This window comes from Tyto alba, unplaced genomic scaffold, assembly GCF_018691265.1.
Source record: "Tyto alba isolate M040663 unplaced genomic scaffold, T.alba_DEE_v4.0 Super-Scaffold_17, whole genome shotgun sequence".
In the NCBI taxonomy this organism is placed as follows: Eukaryota; Metazoa; Chordata; class Aves; order Strigiformes; family Tytonidae; genus Tyto; species Tyto alba.
In genome coordinates this window covers 21,965,486-21,977,645 of record NW_024881279.1, presented here as the reverse complement: position 1 = coordinate 21,977,645, position 12,160 = coordinate 21,965,486, and the positions used below count along the sequence as shown (strand labels likewise).

At 39.0% G+C, this 12,160-nt stretch overlaps 1 protein-coding gene across 5 annotated transcripts in view; it reads left to right on the top strand.

The window, feature by feature from the left end:
• LOC104362792 (protocadherin alpha-C2) overlaps positions 1-8,121 on the top strand; it is a 99,522-nt gene extending 91,401 nt beyond the window's left edge. For 4 of the 5 annotated variants that reach the window (XM_032988486.2, XM_042789955.1, XM_032988488.2 and 1 more), the window contains exon 4: positions 5,756-8,121. In XM_032988486.2, coding sequence (XP_032844377.2) covers positions 5,756-6,066 — 311 coding nt within the window. In that variant the 3' untranslated portion in view covers positions 6,067-8,121. The remainder of the gene's footprint in view (positions 1-5,755) is intronic. The other variant, XM_042789956.1, reaches the window with a different exon arrangement.
• The last annotated feature ends 4,039 nt before the right edge of the window (positions 8,122-12,160 follow it).

Genomic DNA, 12,160 nt, shown 5'->3' with positions numbered 1-12,160 from the left:
TAATGACTAGCTTTCTCTGCAATTTGTTTCCTGTTTATTGCCTGATTTGTTTTAAATAAATTCATTTAATTAATGTGTTTTGCTGCTCTGACCTGCAGACAGGAGGGTCTGTGATTAATGATGGAGTATTTCTAGTCTCACAGTGGCTTTAGTCAGTATGTTCTGGTGGCTAGAAAAAAAAAATTCCTTTAAACTTAATAATAATAGCTGGTTTGATTGAAAGCTTTTATCTCAGTGATGTCCTGAGTCCATGAGCTACCAAATTTTTAAAGACAGGGACAAAGTGGGGAGGGATGGAACAGAGTGAAAGCAAGATGCTGTCTTGGCTGAGCATGTCACAGTCAAAAATGTCTCTGCAGGGAGAAGAGCTGCACAGAAATGCTTTCCTCTTCTCCCCCTTGAGCAGGGGCACATCTGTTCTAACATGAGTTAGCCTTCTTCTGACAAAGGTTCTTCAAGAAAGCAACAGAGGCAGAGGAGGTAGAGAGGATGTACATGACACTCAGAATATATGCCAGCTCGCATTATGGGAAGTGAGCACCACCTGTTCCTAGTAAACACCAGATTGGAGCTGTGGGGCTATACAGGGACAGGAAAAAAAAACATGTGGCCTTCCCAAAAGAGAGAAAAATGTCAGTGAGATAGAAACTCCATTTTAGCCCAGACCTGATGGGATATTGATTTGTGGGCCGAGTGATGACATGTTCTGCGAGCAGGCATTTACCCCAAATTTAGAAGACATCTCAATTTCAGACTGTTTGTACCCATCACTGAGCATCTCTACTTTGTTCCACTTACATATCAGCTCGGATGGTTTTACAAGCTGATGAAAGCCAACCCTTGAGTGAATTCACAAATGCTGCATCTGAAAAGACAGCCGTGTAATCTCAGTGATGGAGTTTTGCAGCAGAGTCTCACTCAAGACCTGAACTGTACTGGTGTTACTGCTGTCATAACTAAATGTGGCCTTTTAAGGGGTGCAAATGGTGCAACCTTAACAATAGGTCTGTGCTTTCTCAGGTATTTCTGAACAGAAGGCACTAATGTCTGCCTAAATGAAAATCCCATGAAGGGATTAGGGCTGAGGAAGTGGCCTCATCTTGCGAAGAGTTCCCCAGGGTTTCTGTGGCTGTCACAGTTAATGAGATTAGTTTCAAACTTCCTGTTTTTTTTTAGATACTCTGGCATGATCATTGGTACAACATCCCCCAAGCCATCATGCTCCTTAGCTTGCTCCTGAGTGTGGACCCTCACCTCCTCCTGAGGATTAGTACCCTGCTGCTTCAGGCTTTCAGACAAATGATTTTAGAATGTGGGGCTTTTTTGTATGTAAATCTACCTGTATATTTCAGATAACAGTCACTGGATAGAAAAAGAAGTATTTTGAAAGACAACCAAGAAGTCCTCTCCTCCCAACTAAGTACATGATCTGCTTGACTGCAGACTCTCTGTTGCTCTAGGTTCCATTTAAAGTCTACCGAGACACTTGTATTTTGGTGAGAGTACAAGAAAAAGGAAGGGGTGAAAAGTTCATCTCCCATTTTAGCATGCAGACACAGAGGCAAAGAAACATCAGGAGCTGCAGATGCAGCCTAGATTTTGGGTTCTGCTTCATGAATGCATTTTAAAAATTAAATCATTTAGTCATTGAACATGAAGACTGCGTATTCCTTGAGAATAAAGTGAAGGGACAGTCTCCAAAGTAATACTTTGAGATATACCAGAAAATGGCCAGACTTCGCGTTTTTATGTAGGAACTCTGGCAAAAACACGCTCTGTAGCTGCAGAAAGAAGTGTAATGTTTTAAATTAAGTGTTATAGCTGGTGGATTTGCTTTATTTAGATTTTCCTCGAAGTTTAATAAACAACTTTAAAGCATTCAATAAGACCCAGAAAATATGCAAGAGGAGTACAGCTAATCCTGTTAAATGTAAAATAGCATCAAAGTGGAAAGTTTTTGTTGTTAAATTTCTGTTGATAAGAAACAGAAAAGATGTTTAAGGAAGCTTTGGAAGCTAGGTGGTAAGTGACATTTTTATCCATCTGAAATGCCTAAACATACAACATTGTTAGTACAGCTGAACTGTGACTTTCCCCGCCTGCCAATACAGATAAACACACATGTTATCAGGTAGATCACAAAGAAAGGAAACTTCCTGAGGAGACTGTTGAAGACCCACTCTAGGAAATGATGGCTATTAACTCATTAAGTTCTGTCTGTCTCTGGCTTTTTGTATGTGAGCTCTCCACACAGCTGTAAGGGTAATTAGTTTCCTTTGGCTTAGTGAGTACTAAGGAGTATTAAAATGCTTAGTTTGCATGGACAACAAACATATTCAAGGGTTGGGAGAAAAATACACAGAAATGCAAGCAAACCCCCTTAGTCTTTAAAATGACAGAATCCTGATTCCAGGGTAGATATGATGGGTTTATTGTGTTTGGATACATTATGTCAGATGGCCTTGTGATAAATGTTACTGACTTCATCTGGTGAGTGGATTTGTGTAGGCAGAACCAAATTAAAGGCTCGGTATCCTGTTCTGAATTAGATTTCAATAATGCAGACGTGTATGTACACCCTGCTAGACTGGCGAGAGTTTTCATGCAAGACATACTGTACCTTAAGGATACCATCTATTCTTGCATGTTACTATATTTGTGTGGTAAAATGGATAATATAAAGTCACTGCCATTGTCTCGTGTCCTGTCTTCAGCCTAATATGCTCACATTACAATGTCATAACTGCACACCGTCTTGTTTGAGCTGTGCTGTGGTGGCACTGCAGTCCATACAGTGCTGTAACCCTGTACACGTTAAAGCAGTTTTTAGACTATTCTCTGCTACAGGGCTCTCCCCAGCCACATCAAGGATGGTTCAAAAATTATTTGAGATCACCTTCAGCTATTTTTCTCCTGCCAGGAACAGGAAAAGAGCCTTGGGTATGAGCCAGTGTTTGAAATTAATGTTGTATGGGCTTATTGGGAAGGAGAAAGATTTATTTGTCAAAGAGGGCTTAATTGATTATGTACAATATGAAAGTTCACATTTATGTATTGTTGGAGAAATACAACTGATTAATAATTTGGAAAAAGGCCAAGACATACAACATTCACCTTTGTAATTTATCATCTCAAAGAAACAAAAGCAGTACAAAAAGTACCTGACCAAAATACTTTATTAAGCAGAAATGAAAGCTGATTCATATTAATGTGTTAGTATGAAAGGGCTTGCCTAGGACATTGCTATTAGCAACAACAAACGTAAAAAATCTGAAGTTAAGACCATAGGAAATTTATAGAAAAGCTACAACTGATAAAATAGAGGAAATTCCACATTAATAATAACTTCAAAAAAGATATTTTTTTGAGACTAGACAGGTTATAGTCACTAAAACAACTTCCACAGTTCCTGGAAAGAACATAAGCTAAAAGTCAAATCTTCTTCATCATTAAATACAGTCTTAGGGAAAAAAAGAATTGTACAGGCTCTCCTAATTCTTGATTAAACATCACATTGTAAGAGCAGTCATATCACCTCCTTTACAAAGATTCCATGTGCCAAACCTATTATACAGGTAGTCTCAGAGACAGGTCTAATGTGTCATGTATACACATTTCTTTGGCTGTGTCACATGGACATACTGCGTAAGTATGGAAAAGCTTAAAAAAGAACCATGATTTCCAGCAGTGTTTATTTTGCTGACAGTCAAAAGAAAGATTTTCAAGCAGCAGAATGTGTTCTCGAGCTTTGGAACAAGGAGAGACTTATGTCTGCACGCATGCCATACATTTTATTTAATAAAATAGAATACTGTACAAACAACATTACAGAAGATGAAGAATCATAAAAGAAGTACAGGAGATGCTGTTCAGTTCATGAAATGGCTGCTAAAGCAAATGCAGTATTCTTCATTACTACTACAGAGGTACAGAGCAGTCAGTAGCTGAGGTTTATTGAATAGCATCTTCTGGTCTGGCAAAACACTGGAGAGCACCCTCTAGATTGTCTACTTTGTTTTCTCTTCCTGCCCTCTTTCACCAATGGGAGACCTAGGACTTCTCTTTCTTCTCCTTTCTGTGTCCTTGCCTCTTCCAAGGGATATGGAGTCCCCCTCAGCTGCCTTTCCAGCCCTTCCTTGAGCAGTGCAGATCTCACCTCCTTCGTTACCCTGAATATCTTTACCTATTCAACTGAACAGCTCTGATGCAGAGTATCTGATGCTGGGACTTAATCAGATTTGTGGTATTGGCATTATTTGTGTGATGTTGCAAGAATTTGTGCGTGGCTAGGAGTGGTACAAGCGTGACAGGTCCAGTGTGATACTGCACATTTAGAGTGTAGATAAGAGCATTTGCATCAGATTTGAGGGCTTTAGCATCAGTGCATAAGCATTGAGCTTTCCCCTGATCACAATCCTTTAAACACCTAAAATGATACGCTAAAATGGATATGCTGTTCCTATTCAAAACTGGGAGTTATGTAAATTACAAAGAATTTTCAAAGTTTAAGAAAAAAGAAAGCAGCAGCCAGGTTTTAAGACTTGCTCTCATAGAAGAACCTAATTTGTGTTGCATCTCATTAAGCTAGAAAATTGTCCTTGTCAGGGCAACATACATAAACATTTCAATCTGATTAGCTCAATCTTGTCAAAATAATGAAAATAAAATTAAAACTTGCTTCATACTGCAAGGCGAAAGCTGGGGACAGAACTTCACTTTATATTTCCCTGTATAAAATATTGTGATCTACCTTTTTACTATATCAATTCAAAGAACCAAGAGTTAGTCACCAGTCTGGTGTTTTTCAGCCTTTATGTTGTGATATTACAATGAGAAAAAAGAAATGTAACAGTGAGGACTCTTCCAGTTTGAGAACTCACTGCAGTGTTATTTACTTCTGAAGCATTCTGGACAGCTTACCACAAATTTGGCACCAGCCCTTTTTGATTTCCCATTTTGCTCAGAAGTTCATAGTTTAGAAAAACTTTACAATTCTCTTAAGAGAGTTGACCCATTTCCTGGCAAAAGGGAACAAATTGTTAGAGCCTCACCTTGAAGAAGACTATGGATATTTCTGAGACCATGTTCTGCACTCTGGTTGAAGAAGTCTTGCAGTACCTCTACCCAGGCAAAAAACTGTTTTTGCTCTAGGGCCATGTCTGCAGATCAGCCACAGTGCATACATACGTACATAAATACATGCTAGCTGGCTCTCAGGTTCCTCTCTGGGATGTACCAACCCATTCCCTCCATGAGGAATCCTGGTCACAGCTGACAGGATGGTTTACTAAGATACCCAGCATGGATGTGCATACTGCCAAGGCTGACTCCCCCTGCCCTGGACACTCCTCTAACCCTGTCCCAAAAGACTTGACACCCATAAACATACTCTTGTGCCATGCAATACACATGCTGGTGTTTCATGCTATAAAACACTACAGGGGGCTGCATCACAGTGACCTCTTATTCCATGCACTTCAAATTCAAAAGAAAAACAGAGAACAACTGTATTTCAAGGCACAACATGGGAGCCAGAGCACGTTAGGCCCAGCAATATGTAGACTGAGTCAGTGCATGCTAGTGTTGACCAGCCTGGACAAGAACCAGTCAATAAACTCCCAGATGAGCAGCCAGGCAACCAAGTGTCAATGTAGAGCCGAGCTAAAGCCCTAACTTTCAAACAGGAAGCTGATACTCACTGAGTGCTTGTATATAATGATGCTTTAAGCTTTTCTTGGTGTTTTGACTTTTTCAGAACCTGAGGCAGGAGAGGTGTCCCCCCCAGTGGGAGCTGGTGTGAACAGCAACAGCTGGACCTTTAAATTTGGACCGGGCAATCCCAAACAAGGTGGTCCTGGTGAGTTGCCAGACAAATTCATTATCCCAGGATCTCCTGCAATCATCTCCATCCGGCAGGAGCCACCAAACAGCCAAATTGACAAAAGTGACTTCATAACCTTTGGCAAGAAGGAAGAGACCAAGAAAAAGAAGAAAAAGAAGAAGGGAAACAAGACTCAGGAGAAAAAAGAAAAGGGCAACAGCACCACTGAGAACAGTGACCAGTGAGGGGTTATACTGAAAGAACCCACTTAGCCAGTTTTTGTAATAATGGCAGATTTCTCCCATGTAGCAACTCCCTACTTCTTCCTACAGTTAACAAATTTCCTGTATGTACAGACTTGAGAAAATCGGCAGGAAATTCACAGTGTCTGTCTAAATTGCTTAACAGGTTTTGTCTTGAAAGCTTTATTAAGTCTGATGTTAACTCTTTTTCTCCACTCTGGCTTGTTTTCAGAATCTAAAAAGCAGACACAAGTTTCCTTTCTCCTACGCCGAAAAGGAGAATCTTCACAGTACAGCCAGTGAGAGGTTGGACTCTGCACTGTGGTTCCTGTGCTCCTGTCTTGATGACACTTATAGGACAGGTTTAACAGTTTTAATGTTGTGCACCCTCTATCTGATTGGAAATATTTGTGTGCAGATGTCAGCTAGGTGATATGAGATCAGATTATAAAATGCAAGAAGAGCTGGTAAATACACAACAGATGAAACACCTAATGAACACAAATGTTCAAAGATGTTCAGGCTGGGGAGGAAGTGTCTCAAAGGAGATTTGAGAAGTCACTGTGTGGAAATACTGAGTCCTATACATGACGTATTGTACACACTCCTGCAAATAAAACCTCACATTTACAGCTCTTTAAGATACCATAAATTTTATCTCTTACCAAGCAAGCCATTGGGAAACTTGTCCCTTAAAGCCCTGCATTAGCCTGGCAAGGCTAGCCCTCAGAGTGTAAGAAGGGCTGGGCTGACATCCCAGGAATGTAACTGACTGTGATGCTCTGTGTCCCTATTTCCACTCTAACATTATTTTGCACATTATGTCTCTGAAAAGGTCAGAGTTTTTCCACGACACTTATGCAAAAGAGAGAAAAAAGAAATGTTAACTATGCTATTTGTTATTTGAGATATTTATTTATAAAGAAATATAGCTGTAAATGTTAAAGAAATATGATGCCCTTTAACCCAAACAGAAATCAATCTAGAGCCATTATAAATTACAATTGCTGCTATTAAAGTGCTTTAGAAAAATTGCCTGAAACATCTGTATTATATCGGCCACTTGCCAATAACAGCTTTATTCTGTCAGGTGATTGGGGGGGCTGCCTCTTGCATGTATTAATAAATACAAGAATATCTTCTCTTTTTTTTTCTGCATTAATCTGCACTTTGAATACACCTTTGCAAACAGTCCTAATATGAAGAAGCAAAAGCAAACTCCTCACACAAATGGATTTATTAACCTGCTAGCTCTGTGCAGTACCTTGGTGTTACCTCCCACACAACCTTTTCTGATTTTAGTTTTACTTTTCTATGAGATAAAGAATTTCTGACCCTATTAACACTCATTATGTAAAATTCAAGTACTGTATGTATGCTGTATGCTCTTATAAGAATCCTGAAATATTTATTCTGTGCTTGTGTATGTGAATGTCAATGCAACTATTATTAGAGTGGACTTTAAGCTTTACCGTTGAATGTAAATTCTTTATTTCTTTTTTGTACACTTGTGAAAAAGTGGAGTAGTGTTAATTTTTTAAGCCACTGTTGGTTATCAGTTTTTTGTGTATGAAACACAAGTAAAATATCTTTCTTAAATCAAGCCATGCATGCATTTTGGGATTTATTGGTAAGAATCTGTGAAGCTAAAGCTCTTTGAATTACTAAATCTAAGAGTATAAATGGAGTAATGAATGTGGTTGAGGATGTTGCTATAAAACCAATACATGTATTTTTAAATAGAATATAGCTTATGAGGGAATTCCAAGGAGTTTTCTACATTATTGTACATTCACAGAATAAAGCTGAAGTGTTGTATTAATTGGAACTCTGTAAGAAACTACATAGCTCTAAAATATCTAACGGGCCCTTTAATCTAGGATCAAAGAGAACAACTGGACTTCTTGAGACATATCCTGGATATTTTGAGTTTCCAAACTGCTGACAGAGCAGAATAGGACAATTCCTATTCATTTGTAAGAACCTGCAGCAAGTCTTAAAACGTCACAGAAGGTAAAGCTCTAATAAAAGAATTCATATCTCAAAACATGAACCACCGATGGCCTCATGTGGTCTATTTAGAGTTCTGTTTTGCTGCCAGTCTTGTTTTACTGACAATGAAAAAGGTGCTGTTTGAGAAAGATAATCCTTGATTCAGTTTTAAGGGCTAGCCAAGAGAAAAGCCCTAGGATTTGGGGAGGGAGATGGTCTTTTATGCAAGTGTGTTATACAAGTACATTTAGGCTTAATTTTTTTATTTGGTGACTAATCCAAGAGTTTCCAAAATGTTCATAAACTGGAGTTGCAGTGGTAACTTAAACACACAGAAGGATACTGTTGTTTTGTACTCATCTTAAAGTAGTTCTCCTCAATGCCTCTAGCAAAAATCCAGCACAAACATGTAATTCTTACAGGAACCTTTAACATTTGATTATATTTAGATTTTAATTTATTTTTTTTTCCTTCTGAGTGCTTGCATTTTCCTCTATACAAGCCAATCTGGTTCATTAATTTTTCATCAGTGGTGATACACAGCTGATTTTCCAAGGCTTGCCTCTATCAGACTGAACCAAGAGCTGCAGTATGTCTCTGATTTGCCTGTTTTAACACAGAAATACCTCTGCCAATGCTGCCTTTGTTTCAGGTGCTTAGTGCAGGAGAACTGTATGCTTGCATAACTTGGTAGACAAAAGCAGAATATCTGAAGAGAAGCAGTCTGGTATGGAGATCTGATAGAACAGAGAAAAAACTCTCAGAGGAAAGGAGAGGAGATGCTTTTTGCTGGACTTGTTTAAAAAGATTCTGGATTGCAGTAGTAGAATATAAATTACACAGATTCACTGTGTTTTCAGAAGACTGAATCAGGCACCTCACCAGATTTTTAAAGGTTTCTGTGTATTTGAACCCTGTAGTACAACTGGAATGGTGAGATGTCTTAAGTGAAATTTGGCTATTTCAAAACTAGTATACAAATTATACCATTGACATTTTTGATTTTGGATGTCCATGAGGAGGAGAAACCCTTGGAAATAAATATTTTTGGAGTATTGAGGGAGATGCAGAATTTGTACATTCTGCCACGGTTTTGGGGGTTATGGTTCAAATACCAGGCAACAATGGGAATCGGGAATCAGAGGTGTCCAGGACCAATGAGAATCAAGAAACAAAAGTTTCTTTTGTCCTCTAGCTGACAATGAAATAAGCAAGACTAAATATGCTGCAGAATTTGTTAACAAGGAAATTACAATTTGGGGTCTTTTTACCACTTGAAGAATTTATTTCACTCAGAATCCATATATTTTCTGTGAGCATATTGTCTTTGGAAGTCTGGGTTTTATGCATACAAGATCAGTGGCCAAAAATATTGGGCTTTTATAACAGTTAAGCCTCAGTTATATATTAATTACATCCTGTCATTAAAAAGATATCTCATTTTGCATTAGCCTTCTAAGACGTTAGTCTTGTGTAGTTTCTTTCTGCTCAGTATTTGGGTCATTGCACATCACAGGAGGGGAATCCAATTGAAGTTTTCCAATGATCTTATATAAGGGGAAGAACATGGCCCACAAAATGTATTTCCCAAATTTTGTATATGAAAGTCCATTATGAAATTAATTGCAGCCAGCTTCGATATCTTTTAGGATCATCTTTTATTTCCCCTTCTTCTTCACTCATTTGATGTGTTTCAAGAACTGCTTCCATTTTTGGGAAAAGGCCGTTACACTGTTAATTGACTTTCTCCCCAGGAGAAATGTGAGTAAGCTACCTTCATAGAACTGTGCTTAGTAGTACATGATACAGTGAATACAATTTCTATAGGATACATAATTCATGTTGTCTGGTGAAAAACAGACCTGCCCATTCTGGGGTTTAACATTCTCAAGGTTCTAATAAATAGCATTTCCTCCTGGAATTTTCATTTTATTCGCTCCCAAATCTATATGTAACATATTTAGGTACAAAATGAGTCCATGATTCTTCCTGCTTCATGCCACCAAACGCTTCAGGTAGAGCTTTCTGTGTTTCTGAAATCACCTGTTCTCAAACTGTAATTACATTCTTAAAATGTAAAGTCAGTTACTGCTTTGTTTTTACACAATTGGCCTGACTTACTTTAATCCAGGTTGTAGCCAAGTTTGTGTCAACAACTGGGTAAAATAAATTATGTATAATCTTCTTTCCTTATCCTATTGTCCCCTAGCAGCAGTTTTGTGACTCTTGTGTAAGAAGTGTTTTAAAGAAGCTGGCCCATTACCTTCATTTGAATCCTAAAGAATGAGTGGGTTCCTCAGTTTTGCTGTTACTTAATTGTTTGGAAGCTACTGGCTGTTCCTTACACAGACACTTTCTTAAGACAGTGCCAAGAGTCCCATGTTCTGTTAAGGCTCCTATAAATATGCAGAAGTATCACTTTGATCAAAAGTTTGGCTTTGATGAGTAAGTGTACACTGAAGTCCTTTGGTTTCTTCCTTCACATATCTCTGAAGGAGAAATGAGTGGACACCTGAACAACATTTTGATATCATCACACATAGTTTAATCTGCATGGAGCAAATATATGCTCTGGAAAGCACAGGACAGACTGAAGACTCCAAGCAGAGCAATAATTAACTGTGTGTGTGAAGGGTTTGATATGGTGGCTGACATATATTAGGTCCTATATGATGCTCAAATGTGCCTGAGTGACTGACTTTTCACAGTGCTCACACAATTGCACATACCGAGAGTGCATAGAATAATTGTAATGAAATAAATGCTTTATCACATTTTAATGACCTTGTGCAGCTTAAACCAGCATACTAGAAAATCAATATTGCTGGCATATAAACTAATTTTCTGTTATCTCTTGGTATAAGGATGTTGTACTCTCTACTTTCCTGAGTTTTTTCTCCTCTCTGTGGCCTCCATCCCTCACTAGAGGATCCAGTGATACTGCTCTGCATTTACAGAGAGTGTGAGGTGTGTGTGTGGGGAGGGTGGGTGGTGGGGTGGTATAGATATATATACAAATCTGGGACCTGGTTATGTGGTTATACAGATTACTGCAACACCTACTCTTAGTGGTAATACTGCTTAGATAAAGCCTATTATGCAAATCTATCTGATTTTTCAATGTGATGTTACAGTGGTAACATTATGCACCTATTTCTATATGCATAACCTGTTGTTCAGGTGCCTTTGGCTGGCTTAGAGAACTAATAAAAGGAATCTTTCAGCATGAAGTACCAGAGAATTGTTTCTACCATGTTTTGAGAAGAGCGTATCTTACACTGTACTGTGGATTCCTGTTCATAGCCCAGAACTGCTTCCATGCAATCACTCTGACACAGATTTTCACATCAAAAGATGACAGAGAGGTAGTGAAGTAAACATTTCTCAGAAGCCACACAGCTTAGCAAATATTAAAAATGTTTGCCTGCCAGTGGTGCCCAGAGCTATGTAACTGTTGTTTGAATAAAGACAGCAAGTAACTCACCCACATTTAAGAACTGTTGTCTGGAGCATATTACAAAACAGACATGCTAGGATTGAAAGCCAGATTTTAAAAACAAGGATCCTGACAAAGAGTTGGAGGTATCACGCTGGCTTTCACACCAAGAAGAGCGGCCACAAGTCTGTTGTCACTCCCACCACTCAACTCACTTGTTCCTCAACATATGAACTCCATTATGGTGGAGGGGAGCAGGACCTGTCATGAAGAGAAAAACCCATGTATGTTGTCAGGTGGGAAATGTTATCCTACAGGCATACCAAGGCACATAAATGTGGTGCTGGGCACACCTATGGGTCTCTGTGTTAGGTGAAGGGTCACCAATGTGCCATTCCAGCAGGAATAATATCTGAATCTCCTACCAAAAGTGAGACCCTGAAGGGCTGCACTTTGGGCTCAGCAGTGGGTATTGCATCAGTGCTGGGGCATTACACCTGATTTCAGGCTTCAACACCAAGGTAGGATAACATTAGAGCCAGCCCTGACAGCCCTGTTCCAGCTCCTTTGGTGATATTTTATGGGAAGTTCAAGTGTCTGGGCACCCCTTGAGCAGCACTGAGGAGAATTAGAAAGTCTTTGCCCATTAATTACAGGAATGGCACCACA